The 15,303-nt window shown below is 38.3% G+C and overlaps 1 protein-coding gene across 4 annotated transcripts in view; it reads right to left on the reverse strand.

Moving 5' to 3' along the window:
- Window positions 1-1,067: 1,067 nt before the first annotated feature.
- LOC126171916 (ATP-binding cassette sub-family C member 10) overlaps window positions 1,068-15,303 on the reverse strand; it is a 395,604-nt gene continuing 381,368 nt past the window's right edge. For all 4 annotated transcript variants that reach the window (XM_049920838.1, XM_049920835.1, XM_049920836.1 and 1 more), the window contains one exon: window positions 1,068-1,702. In XM_049920838.1, the coding sequence (XP_049776795.1) occupies window positions 1,582-1,702 (121 nt within the window). In that variant the 3' untranslated portion in view covers window positions 1,068-1,581. The remainder of the gene's footprint in view (window positions 1,703-15,303) is intronic.

The following is a 15,303-nucleotide window of genomic DNA, read 5'->3' on the forward strand; positions in this document are numbered from 1 at the left end:
AAAGCACCATTTTTAATTGTGTAGTCTGTCAACATTAATTGATCAAAAACTATGGAGAAACTGACATGAGCAGGTTAAACTTGTTGATACAGGGAATACACAGAATGTACAAATGGATCAAATGCACACACAAGCAGGTTATATCTTATATTGCTGGAATCTTATAGTAAAATTATTGTAGTATCCTCTTTACACTGAAGCTCAATAGAAGGGAAAAATATTATCAATAGGGGAGTGAAAATCAGTTGTGATAGGGTAGTAAGGAAGATTAGTTACAGTGGTGGTACATCTTTCCCAAAAAGTGTGCTTCATTCTCTGGTGGATCCATTATCTTTTCTGAGTGCAAAATAGCGCATATATTTTCAAAATGATGTCAGTTTAAATAAGTAATAAACAGTTACAGTAAATTACACAACTATAAATGTTATAAAAATGAAGTTTATATCACAAGACACACAGGAAATATCTGAAAAAATGAAGAAATATTGGGCAGACAGAAGAGCAAAATATCCTTTATACAATAATAAATTCTAATAATCTTCTGGATAACCATTGCATTATTGAATTATTATTGAATTGCATTGTTCTGTCATGTCATAACCACAATCAAGTTCAAATCCAAAGACTACGTCTTCTGTGAAGTATAACACTTAGCAGTGTAAGCATGTTTATTATTGACACCAATGTACATCCGAAACAGAACTGAACTCCTGGACAGAGGGTGCCATTATTTATACAAATATTGGAATTCTAAAATATGTCAGCTTTACAAACACAAGAAATTTCCTGGACCTTCCAGAAATGATAAATGCTAAATAACAAGTATTTCCTGATGATGAAGTTTGAACTGGTGACCCACAGTATGCCAGCCAGTAGTTCTTGGTCACTACTCCACAAGGCAAGCAGCAAAGCTTGAGGCAGTATTATTGAATAACAACAATTCCTTGTGTAAACCTTTGTATAATTGGTCAGAGTGTTTGAAAGACGGCCATGAAATATAAATGAAAAGCAAGACAATTAGTAAAATAAAATTTTATTGAAACACAGTTCAAACATCCATGGGATAAATGAATTTTGCAACTGTATAAGTTGAGGCATTGTCCTCATTATCACTTCACAGACATTTTTATGAGTTATAATTTCATTATAAAAAAACTGCAATCAGGAACATATTCAATAAGATAAATACTGTTTCTTTTTAATTCACCTGACACATTGTTTCGTATATCTAGTATTTGTTTTAACAATTTAACACTGAAACATTTACATTATATATGTATATTATGTATATAAATAAGGTTACAAGCATTCCCTGGCTTCTTTGTATCTACTTCAATGAGATCATAATGAATACCATTCACAAATCTAGTTTAAGTATACTATACACTAAAAATCTGTATCATACAAAACTTTGGTATGCACATTAATTTGCACAGCTGAATTTGTGATTTCACACAAACAATGTCTTACACTTTACATTTTCAAGGCACAACTAGAGACATGACATGAAAGGATGTAATGACTCCTGTTCCATTTTCTCTTTCTTCATGTGATGCCCATTTAGACAGTATCATGCATTCTTCAAGAAAAACGCATCTGCAGTTGTGGGCCAACTAACTGATAGAAATGGGATTTCTCATCTTTTAGCAAAGCGTCTGGAGAATCCAGTTCAAGAACTTTGCCACCACCCATTACCATCACCCTGAAGAAATGAGAGAATGAGATTTATTCATAAATCAAATTATGTTCCTTTTGGAAGTTGAGGCACTTTAGTAAGCTTCTAAATTTTCAGTACGAGTGAATTTCACCACTGTTCCAAAAAGAGAGACACAATACTTCACAATTAGTTATATAGAGCCTAGTCATTCTTAGCTAAATGAAATGCATTTGAAATGATTATGGTGAAGAGGCTTCTTACAAAAGAAATTTTTAAATGCACTGTATCATTCACAACAAAGCAATGCACAGTAATCAGAGACAAGGCAAGTCCACAAAATATGTCTTGAAGATGCACAGAGCAGTGCAATCAGTGTGGATGGACAGTTGTAGTCTGCAGTGTCGTGCACCAGTGAACACAATCCACTGACTGTCAGTACAAGAAATCTAGTGGTTCTTTCATGCATGTTATATTTGGACGGCATTTGCGGGATCATTGACATGGAATGGTGGAGGTTGGTTTCAACGTGAATTGAATATGTTGTTATTTAATTTAACAATAAAACACACACACACACACACACACACACACACGTGATCAAAAGTATCCGGACACCTGGCTGAAAATGACTAACAAGTTCACGGCATCGGTAATGTTGGAATTCAATAAGGTGTTGGCCCACCCTTAGTCTTGATGACATCTTCCACTCTCGCAAGCATATGTTCAATCAGGTGCTGAAAGGTTTATTGGGGAATGGTAGCCCATTCTTCATGGAGTTCTGCACTGAGGAGAGGTATTGATGTCAGTCGGTGAGGCCTGGCACAAGTCGGCAATCCAAAACATTGCAAAGGTGTTCTATAGGATTCAGATCAGGACTCGTGCAGGCCAGTCCATTACAGGGATGTTATTGTTGTGTAACCACTCCACCATAGGGCATGCATTAACAATTGATTAGAAAACCAACTTGAGATGGGAACATATTAATGTGCCTAGCAAAAATATAGGGAAGGGAAAGGATCCACCTTGGTTCAACAAACATATTAGGAAGTTGCTGAGAAAGCAAAGAATTCTGCACAGTCATTTCAAATGTAGCCACTGCTCTGCTGCCAAACAGAAATTACATGAAATGACAGCAGCTGTCAAAAGATCAATGAGAGATTCTTTTTACAAATTTGAAAGCAATATTTTATCTGCAGATTCTAAAAATACCCCAAAAAATTTTGGTTGTAGATAAAATCTATGAACACTACAAATGATTCAGTACCTTCTCTTGCTGAGACTAGAGGTAATGTAATGGATGATGATAAACAGAAGGTCGAAATTCTAAACCTAGCTTTCAAAAACTTGTTTACGGTAGAGGAATGCAACACCATTCCCACTTTCAATTGTCGAACAAATGCAAGGATGGCTGACATAGTGTTTAGTATATCTGGGATTGTAAGACAGTTAAGATCCTTAGACGTCAGGAAGGCAACTGGCCCAGACAGTATCCCCGTAAGATTTTATGTTGACTATGTTACAAATATAACACCATTCTTATCCATCATCTACCAGAGATCATTGGAACAGTGGAAAGTTCCACAGGGCTGGAAGAAGGCCCAGGTCATAGCAACCTATAAACAGGGTAGAAAATTGGATGCACATAATTACGGGCCCATTTCATTGACATCAATTTGTTGTAGAATCATGGAACATATTTTGTGTTCAGACATAATGACCTTTCTAGACTCTGAGAAGCTCATCTGCAGAAACCAGCACGGTTTTAGGAAACAGTGGTGATGCGAGACACAGCTGGCCCTCTTCGTGCACGATATACAACAGGCTTTAAATACCGGCTCCCAGGTTGATGCCATATTCCTCGACTTTCGAAAGTCATTCGACTCAGTTCTGCACTGTCGCTTGCTCCAAAAAGTGCATGCTTGTGGTCTATCCAATGACGTATGCAGTCGGATAGAAAGTTTTCTAACAGACAATAAGGAGTATGTCATCTTGAATGGGGAGACTTCAACAATAACAAGCATAACATCAGGTGTGGCTCAGGGTAGCGTAATAAATCCACTGCTTTTTCAATTTATATTAACAACCTGGTTGATGGTATTGACAGCAGCATTAGACTGTTTGCAGATGATTCTGTAGTCTACAGGAAAGTAGTATCACACAAAAGTTGTGAACAAATCAATCAGAATCTGCAGAAAATAAATGAATGGTCTAATGACTGGCAGTTATCTCTCAATATTAGTAAGTGTAATCTACTGCGTATAAGAAAGGGAAAATCCCCATTAATGTACAAGTACAAAATAAATGCCCAGTCTTTGGAAGCAGTAACATCTGTCAAGTATCTGGGTGTGACTATTCGAAATGATCTCAAATGGAATGATCAGATTACACAAGTAACAGGCAAGGCTAACTCAAGATTGTGGTTTATTGGCAGAATCCTGAAGTGATACAGTCCTTCAACAAAGGAAATTGCTTACAATACGTTAGTTTGTCCAGTCTTAGAGTATTGTTTATCTGTATGGGACCCTCACCAGTTGTGTCTGATTCAAGAGATTGAGAAGGTCCACAGAAGAATGGCAAGGTTCGTGACTAGTACATTTAGCCATCGTGAGAGCATTACAAATCTCATAGAAACTATGAAGTGGGACACACTTGCAAACAGACGACACGCTAAACGGAAGGGGCTGCTCACTAAATTCCAAAATCCGATCTTCGCTGAGGATGTAGAGCATATATTATCACCACCAACTTTCAAATTGCGCAATGATCACCATTTAAAGATAACGGAAATTAGAGCTTGTACTGAGGTGTTCAAACAGTCATTTTTCCCTCATGTGATCAGCGAGGGGAACGCAGGGGGGGGGGGGGGGGGGGGGGGAATATGACTTTGGTGTGAATAGTGCCCTCTCTGACACACATCGCTTTGTGGCTAGCGGAGAATACATGCAGACATACATGTACATGTCCCTTCACGTTTCCACTTCACTATCACATCAGAAACAGTGGATCTAGGGATGTTTAGGAGTGTGGAAATCTCGCGTACAGGCGTATGACACAAGTGACACCCAATCACCTGATCACGTTTGAAGTCTGTGAGTTCTGCGGAGTGCCTCATTCTGCTCTCTCACGATGTCTAATGACTACTGAGGTCATCTTCTTGGGATCCACCCTCCACAATGCAGTCCTATTCTGTCACGTCTCTGCCAAGTCCATCCAATTCCCTGTCACCCATACTCCCTCCACAAAAACTCAGGATCAATCTTCTAAGATGTTCTCAGCCAAGAATGTTGTATTCACATTCCATTCACATCAGCAAATCCAAGAATCCAAGAACATTTTTCATCTCAGTGATTTGTAAATACTTTTGGAATCTAATGTGCTTTATTTAGACAAAGGGGTTAAAAATATTTCTACAACAGCTGAAAATTACAGCAACACCAACAGTATAAGAACAGACTAAGATATTGCATAAGTTGAATAGTTGATGGAGTAGGAGTTGGGAATAGGAGTTTCTTAGCAAGATATTGTTCATCTCCTGGCTCAATGAGAGGTTGTTGAATTCTTGGTGAGTATGTGGTTGTGTTTTGCAAAGCCTATGTGATATTGAGTGTTCAGGGAATTACTGGCTAGAGGATGATTTTCAATAATTTTGGATGTTTTTCTTGTAAGGTTGAAAATGGTGAGCACTTCATCTCTGACAAGACCTTGTGTGCACCCAAAATCCCAAATAGTATCAAGGGTCATGTTTTATGTTAAACTGTAAGTACTACCTTTAACTGTTTGGTTGAAATATAGATACATTCAAATTTTCAGCAGAGATTGCAATGGTATAGCTCATGGGGTCTGTATCCTGTGCGTTTGTGCTTTGTGACCACAGACCTCCCCACCACATCAACACCTTTGTCACTCTTATATAATTTACAACTGCCACATTTTCATGTGCAGTGCACTTCCACTTTTATTTTATTAATCTGTATAACTATGTACGCTTTGTATTTCACATCACCAATATTAGATAACATATGATGTTGCTTATTATTGTATCTGATGATATATTTACCACCTCTGTAATAACATTACACATACAATTATTGTTGATAGCTCTTGTCATGGCATGACATTTATCTATATGGTACATACTAATGGTGTGACTTAATTCATTTTCACCAAGCTGTAACATTGGCCACATTATGACTTGAAAGACTAACATAATTGCTCCATTCTTTGGCAATCATTTCTCTTTGCAATGACTTTACATCTTCAGCACTTTTTCCGAGTTTTACATGTGTTACTTCACTACTTGGTTTAGTTTAGCCACAGCATGATAAGATTGCTGTATTTATTAGGTCTTCTTTAACAGTATGACATCAAGAGATTTCTGTATTTACTGTAGTTCCCGTTCATGGCAGACACTTCCTTTTGTTATGACTGTACATCTATTGTACATTCTCTTGGATCGACTTGAGTTGTTTTACTATCTGTTCTTGGTATGATTCATAGTATGACGTGAAGAGATTTCTGTATATATTAAATTTTCCACTCTACCGTTTTGAATGGAAGAGATTGTTATATTTATCACAGTTTCCAATCTTTCCACATGTTTTTACATCAGTTGTAGGATTTCCCTGTTGGACTTCAGTTATTTTACTAGCTGGCTTTAATATCCATTTATTATATGGTTTTATTCTTTTGTAATTACTATCTTCCTTATGAAGTTATATAACTGTACTGCATGACTGCTCTGATACATTAGCATTTATATAAGTATTCAAGTTATAGGTTCACATTCCTTCCTTTTACCCTTTTCCTATTTAGTCTCCTTTTCTCACTTGTCATGCCCTTTAAGTTACATTCTGTAAATTCCTACTTAATTTTCTTATATTGCCTGTTCCTCTACTCCTGGTTCCCCAACTTTTTGTCCTCCGTATTTCCCACCCCACCTTTTCATCTTCGCCACCTCACCCCAACCCTATTCTCGTATCTGTATACTCTATTCTGCTACATCTCTCTACCCCCCCCCCCCTCCCATCCCATGCTTTCCCCCTCCCTTTTCCTTCCTTGTACCCTTCATCCCTAATACCCAGCCTCCACCTTATTATATGCATATTCATTTATAGTTTCTATTCTAGTACCACTTCCAACTAAGCTCCCTCTCCACACCCTTATATTTGTGCCTACATGTTATTATTATCATCCACCCTTTTTTGTTTCTACATCTAAAATTTTGTCTAGTATAAGTATGAACACAATTGCTTTGCAATATATTCTTACATTATAGAATGGAATGTTTATATGGCAAACATTCACAGACTCTTTCATAAAATGATTATATACAATCTGTAGGTACTCTTCAACAGATGGTTATGAAACGTTGCTTTGCAACTGATCTGTGGTGTACTAGGGCATTGTTGTATTTAATATTCCATATAGTAGAAGAGGTACAACAGTCACCTCTTAACATTTTTTAATTTCTTTAAACGTTTATTAATGATTTTGTCAACATTTGCAATATTATATTAGGCGACTAGTTTTGAACCTTACAGGTTCATTTTCAATCCTGGCCTACTGGGGCCACAAAAAGCACTACATAGTTGTCAATGAACAGTGATTACAAAAGCAGTATTACAATAAAAAGTTCAAATGTAACAGAAATTAATTATTTGAATACAAACATACCTGCAGTGACAATGCTTGTCTTAATAATAAGCATAAACATAGTGACACATGCTTTATAAATGCTTGCAGAATGAATGCTACAGTCCACACATGCCTCTTACCCAGTCAACATCAAAGTCGGGTTCAATACAGCCAACTGTACCAGAAAAATTTCAATGATGCTAGCACCGCACCTTGTGTACAAGCACAAGTCCTCACCCAATATTACATATTTGAACAAAAGATAAAGCATTTTATGTTCAAGTACATGTCCACAGCCAATGGACCCTTCGAATTAAAACAGGGGGCATCACAGCACCTTTATTAACTATTCACTTTTAAAATAAAGTACAATTAAACATATCACATTTGGTGTTCCATTACAAATTTTGTGTTATTAAAACAGATAGTTGTCTTCCAAAAGTCTACATACATAAGTAGTTTAAATACATAAAACATTTAAAAACATCCTGCATAGCCAATGTCTCATGGCACAGAATCATGACATCTCATCAAGCATTGAAATTGCCTTGTCCTGGATTCAAAGTTCAAATCCGTTACTGTGAGTCCTGTTGTTGTAGATCACAGAGATTGAATTCTGAAGTACACATGCTCAAGCATTTTACATAACTCCAAACAATTGTGAGTTACTGGTCATAGATGATGCATGAACATCCTTTTTTTATATACTGCCCCTATGATTACGCCATAAGCCTGATACAAACATCATGATGTGACATAATTTACTAACTAGGCATGCTAATCCACTTAGAGGTGCACTTAAGTGCTCTCCTACACAACATTGTTTCAGATTCAAACATCATGATCTAACATATCTGCTGGTGTGACATGCATATCTAATTATGGATTACACTCAAATGATATGATATCCAGTATAAAGCACTCTTGTATGAAACACTGTGTTATATATCATGCAGTGGGCAGTCTTTTCTATTTATTCACTGTGGCATCATCATACACTATTTTGGGCATCTAATGCAGTAACTGAAAAGTAAAAAGACTATTATGTGTGGGCTGCATGCACAACCCACAGACTCTCAACTAAAGATAAAATTAAATTAAAAATCAGAAATAAAGTTTAAGAAGCCAAGAAATAAATTTTTAAACTTCAGGCCTTTGTGTCCGGCCTCCATGTACGAACATTTTTGCATGTCATCTGCACATACTATTTAAAACCATTTTATCCTAGATATCATGCCATACCCACCTTACACTCTGTTAATACCCTTTCACTACCACCTAGCATTTATCGGGAAATGGCAGTGGCATTCCAGAGTGCATGGCAAAGCCACTGGTGACATTAAGTGGACTTCCGATGATATGTCCATTTGTAACTAAATACACGGGTAGACACAGAGGGCTTACATTACACTAATCGAGTCAACGTAATTGTATTAAGCAGTTCAAGAAAACACAAAAAACATAAGTCACTCCAAGCACCAAGTCAATTTGGTGAGCATGACTGTATGACGACGAGCAGTAATTTGTCAATTGTTGTATCCACTTACAAAAACACTATTCTTACTGTGGCAAATAGTTTTTTTGTCTAACCCAAAGACCCCATAAGAAGTGCAACCATAACAAAAGTGTGAAGTAATCAGGTTAATGTGTTAGTATTCAGCCATTGTATGCTTTTATGTATCTTCTTGTACCCAAATTACTGTTTATAGAAACTAATCCTCTAAAAAAAAGTGGAAGTTATGGATTTGGGTACAAGAGGGAACATAAAGGCATATAATAGTTTAATACTATCAGATTAACTTGAATACTTCACACTTTTGTTATAGTTGCACTCCTCTTAGGCATCTTGGGGGCTAAACAAAAGACTATTTGCCACATTAAGATTAGTAATTCTATAAGTGGATGTGTCAACTGACCAACCACAGCTTGACATCATACAGTGATGCTCCCCTAATTGGCTTGGTGCTTGGAGTGTTCTGTTTTTTGTGATTTCTTGAACTGCTTATTGCAATTTATGTTGACAAGAATAGCGTAATGTAAGCACTCTGCGTCTACCCGTGTATTTAGTTACACATGTATATATCATTGGAAGTCCACTTAATGTCACCAGTGTCTTTAATATGCACTCTGGGATGCCACTGCCATTTCCCGATAAATGCTAGATGGTAATGCAAGGGTATTAACGGGGTCTAAGGTGTATGGCATATTTAGGATAAAATGTTTTTAAACAGTGTGTCCAGATGAAGTGCAAAAATGCTCGTACATGGAGGCCGGACACAAAGGCCTGATTTTTAAAATTTTATTTCTTGACTTTTTAAACTTTATTTCTTAATTTTAATTTAATTTTATTTTGTTTTTAGTTGAGGGTTTGAAGGTTTTTGCATGCAGTCTACACATAATAGACTTTTCAGTTTTCAATTACAGCATTAGGTGTCCAAAATAGTGTATGATGGTCTCACAGAGAAAAAATAGGAAATACTGTCCACTGTATGATACATAACACAGTGTTTCATACAAGAGAGCTTTATCATTTGAGTGTAATCTGGAATTAGATATGCACGTCAAGCCAGTATATACACTCCTGGAAATGGAAAAAAGAACACATTGACACCGGTGTGTCAGACCCACCATACTTGCTCCGGACACTGCGAGAGGGCTGTACAAGCAATGATCACACGCACGGCACAGCGGACACACCAGGAACTGCGGTGTTGGCCGTCGAATGGCGCTAGCTGCGCAGCATTTGTGCACCGCCGCCGTCAGTGTCAGCCAGTTTGCCGTGGCATACGGAGCTCCATCGCAGTCTTTAACACTGGTAGCATGCCGCGACAGCGTGGACGTGAACCGTATGTGCAGTTGACGGACTTTGAGCGAGGGCGTATAGTGGGCATGCGGGAGGCCGGGTGGACGTACCGCCGAATTGCTCAACACTTGGGGCGTGAGGTCTCCACAGTACATCGATGTTGTCGCCAGTGGTCGGCGGAAGGTGCACGTGTCCGTCGACCTGGGACCGGACCGCAGCGACGCACGGATGCACGCCAAGACCGTAGGATCCTACGCAGTGCCGTAGGGGACCGCACCGCCACTTCCCAGCAAATTAGGGACACTGTTGCTCCTGGGGTATCGGCGAGGACCATTCGCAACCGTCTCCATGAAGCTGGGCTACGGTCCCGCACACCGTTAGGCCGTCTTCCGCTCACGCCCCAACATCGTGCAGCCCGCCTCCAGTGGTGTCGCGACAGGCGTGAATGGAGGGACGAATGGAGACGTGTCGTCTTCAGCGATGAGAGTCGCTTCTGCCTTGGTGCCAATGATGGTCGTATGCGTGTTTGGCGCCGTGCAGGTGAGCGCCACAATCAGGACTGCATATGACCAAGGCACACAGGGCCAACACCCGGCATCATGGTGTGGGGAGCGATCTCCTACACTGGCCGTACACCACTGGTGATCGTCGAGGGGACACTGAATAGTGCACGGTACATCCAAACCGTCATCGAACCCATCGTTCTACCATTCCTAGACCGGCAAGGGAACTTGCTGTTCCAACAGAACAATGCACGTCCGCATGTATCCCGTGCCACCCAACGTGCTCTAGAAGGTGTAAGTCAACTACCCTGGCCAGCAAGATCTCCGGATCTGTCCCCCATTGAGCATGTTTGGGACTGGATGAAGCGTCGTCTCACGCGGTCTGCACGTCCAGCACGAACGCTGGTCCAACTGAGGCGCCAGGTGGAAATGGCATGGCAAGCCGCTCCACAGGACTACATCTAGCATCTCTACGATCGTCTCCATGGGAGAATAGCAGCCTGCATTGCTGCGAAAGGTGGATATACACTGTACTAGTGCCGACATTGTGCATGCTCTGTTGCCTGTGTCTATGTGCCTGTGGTTCTGTCAGTGTGATCATGTGATGTATCTGACCCCAGGAATGTGTCAATAAAGTTTCCCCTTCCTGGGACAATGAATTCACGGTGTTCTTATTTCAATTTCCAGGAGTGTATGTTATATCATGATGTTTGAATTTGAAACAGAGTTTCGTGGACAAGCACTTATGTGTGTCTGTAATTGAATTAGCAGGTCTAGTTATTAAGTTATGTCACATGATGATGATTGTATTGGACTGGTGGCATAATCATAGGGGCAGTATACAAAAATGGTTTTTCATGCAGCAAGCACCATGAGTAATGCAAAATTGTTTCGAATTATGTAAAATGTTTGAGTATCTGTATCTCAGTATTTGTCCTCTATGTTTTATGACAACAGGACTCACATGAAGGGATACACACTTTGAGTGAAGGACAAGGTTACACATGATTAGATGTCATAATGATTTTATGCTGTGAGACACTGTTTGAGCAGTATTAAGTAATTGTTTTTACAAAACTTATTGACCAAACAAATCATATGTATTGGTTTCAAATGTTTTATTATGTAAAATATTTATGTATGTAGACTTTTAGAAGGCAACCATCAGTATTTATAAAGAAAAATTTGTAATGGAGCATGAAATGTGATATATTTCATTCAGGGTGTACACATGGACAAGAAAAAATGCTCCCAGATGTTTCCTGGATTTCTCAGTTAAAGTACATTTTTCCCACAACAAAATACACTTTTTTCTTGGTGAAAATACACTTTTTCTGTGTTAAGAGACAATATACTTTCCCTTGGAGCTGTATAACTTACAAATCCTTTGAATGCCAAAGGTGTTACATACCAGCATAGAACTTACCAGCACTTTAGGAAGTGATCCAATAAAAAACAATGGATTCTGATGTGGAGCAACATGTACACTGCATATTTTTGTATCACGAAAGTTTAAGTACAAATTACACCAATTACAACACAATAACATCCAAAGCACTGAAATCGATATTACGGGGCACTTTTCTCAGCCAATCATAGCTCTTGTTATGTGATTTGCCAGTGAATGACAGCAGATATTCAGAGCATAGGACTTGTGCTGCAGTCAGACGATTTTAACACCGCTGTTAAAAAGCACAAACACACAAATAGGAAAAGTTAATAGTTAAAATTAATATACATTCAGTTTAGCTACATGCCAAGCTAAGCTTTCGCCTATAATACTGGTCGTGAAATTGTTTTACGGTTTTTGCAAGGGGTGTAGTTAGACAGGATCCAAAGAGCACAGCTTAAACCGCAGCAGCTGAATATCGCTGACAAGCACAATTATAAATTTCACTGTTGCGCACTGAATATTTTATGGATTACCTGGCTGAATAAATGTTCTGATAAGCACTCTGACTTTTCCATAGAAAAGCCAGTTACGAGTGAAATTGCTAAAGAATTCACCACACATAAATTTTTTTAAGGATAATTATACTTTTATACTTTCTACCATCATTCTTGTATAATTTATAATCTGTGAAAGAACTAAAACAAATATGAAAAACTAACCTTAAAGCTTGGTCTTTATTCATGTGAGATTCCTCGAAGACATATCAAACACAAATTTGCTTGAAGTTTTAAATAATGACATAAATGGCTGGTATTCTGGGCCCGGAATTTTTCTAAGTGGCTGATTGTCAAATTATTCAGTTCTGAATGAGAGTCAAATACACTGTGATTTAAGAAATTAATCACACATTCTCATATGTATCATAATACATCTTCGCTAAAAGGAAATTTACTTTGAAAGTAGTGCTTTTCAAATGACAAATTGCAATATTTTCCCACATCCTGTTATAAATGTAAACAGCTCTGATGTCATGCTCATCAAAAATGCTTTGTTGTTATGAAGTATTGCATAGTCTTCATCCTAAAGTGTTTGACATATTTTGCTGCCAGCAGATGGTTGTGTATGCAATTTGTTTTGTGGCACATTTTCTTTGCAACTAAAATTTTATTTTGATGTTATTCTCTCATTTATGTTTTCTTGCTGCATTAAATTCTGAAGTAGCAGGCCAAAGTAAAATTCTTTGTTAGGGTATCAGTTCTTACCAGTCAAAATTACAAATATTTAACTGGAGACTAAAACAAGAAAGTATTCCAGAATTCTAAAACATTTCCGGGTTTTTCTTGGATGCTTCCTGGATGAAAAAATTCCCCGGTTTTTCCAGACTGCCTGGTTGTCCTGGGCTGCATACACCCTGTGCACTGTACTTTACATTAAATGTGACTGGTTAATAAAGGTGATGTGGTATCCCATTTTAATTTGATGCATCACTAGCTGTGGATGCGCACTTGAATACGAAATGCTTATTTATGTTCAAATATGTAACGGGAAAATGTGACACTAGTATTTGTATTTATGTAATATGTGTACATTTGTTTTTGTCACTCATTGTATTGATGTCAGGTTTAATAAAGACCCTTAGAAGCATCCACAGTTAAAACATGACATGCCAATTGGCTGCAGATGTGCGCTTGTACATGATGGGCAATGCTAGTGTCATCGAAAGTTTCGTAGTGCTGTTAGCTCTGTTGACCTACAGCTTGATTTTAACTTGGTAACAGGCATGTGTGGATTGATTCATTCATTTTCCAAAGATTTATAAACCATCTGTTGCCACTTTGATGTTTATTATTAAAATCAGGCACTGTCAGTGCAGGTAAGTTTATAATCAACAACAACATTATGAAAAGGATAGCTGGTACTCAATATAGCAGAGACGCTGAATCACAGATAGGCACTACAGAAAGACTGTCGGAAAGTGACCTCTTGGTCAACAAGGCCTTCAGTGAAAAAAAACACACACACACACACAGTGTCTCTGGCAGCCGAAGCCAGAAATGGTATGGCTCTGGCTGCCAGAGACTGTGGTCGTGTGTATGTGAGCTGCATTTTTGTGTGTGTGTGTGTGTGTGTGTGTGTGTGTGTGGGCGCGCGCGCGCGTGCGTGCGCGCGCACACATGTGTGTACATGTTGTCTATTTTTGGCAAAGGCCTTATTGGCCAAAAGTTCACTATCTGACAGGCTTTTTGTTGTGTCCATCTGCAACTCAACATATCACGTATTTGGTGAGTAGCAACTATCCTTTTCAAATATTGTTAAATTCAATGCTGGATTTTCCACTGTTTGTATTTAAATAATTAATTTCCATTGCATCTGAACTTATTTTTGTAATATCACTTTTGTATTCACTGTTCACTGACAACTGTGTTCTGTTTTTTGTAACCTCAGTAGGTCAGGTTTGAAAATGAACCTGTAAGGTTTGAAATTAGTCACCCAATATAAGTACTGCAACTGCTGACAGAATAGTTAATAAACATTTTATGAAACTTAATAAAGTTGCTGGTCCCCTTTCAACAAAATGCTAAAACTAAAGAATTTTTAAATTTCCTGGCATAAGTGCTTTTGTTTACATTATGTATTTACAACTTACAAGGAAGTCAGTGCAAATTGTCACTGAAATTCAACTGAGTTGTGGTTTTTATGAATATGTTTGAGGTGCTGATTATAAAAATGTATAAACTAAATGCACTGCCAATTACACTGTGAGCTACAAAGATGTGATGTTCTGCTCACAGTGAATCATGCATACCATGGTAACGTGAGTTTAGTAACTGCAGTAACCATGAACAGTGTTCCTCTAGCTAATGTAGTTATTTGCAGTGTATTTTATGGTCAACACACACTGTACCATACCAAAGATCACCTGACGATGTATCCAATGCAACATCTAGGGGAACCAGACAGACTTTATGCATAAGAGCAAGGAAACCAGTACAATAGTGACCCCTCTATGTGTTGCATCCACCTCAGAATTTAATCTGTCAATTAGTGGTGTTACCGATTTCATAGAGCATCATACTGATTTCTTAGCGCACCATGTTACTCTCACTGTCAACATAATCATGTGATAATGAATTCTGCAATTACAGTGAGCATGACTATTAGCCACTACAAACACAAAAGAAGGTCTACAGAAATTACAGTAAAGGATAGAAATGCTCTGCATTTTTAACCAATGTGATATATGAAACAGTGGCAACCAAAGGTAATACAGATCACGAAAACACGATAGACAATATTGAAGAACATGAAGACA

The sequence above is a fragment of the Schistocerca cancellata genome, chromosome 1 (genome assembly GCF_023864275.1).
Source record: "Schistocerca cancellata isolate TAMUIC-IGC-003103 chromosome 1, iqSchCanc2.1, whole genome shotgun sequence".
Taxonomy (NCBI): domain Eukaryota; kingdom Metazoa; phylum Arthropoda; class Insecta; order Orthoptera; family Acrididae; genus Schistocerca; species Schistocerca cancellata.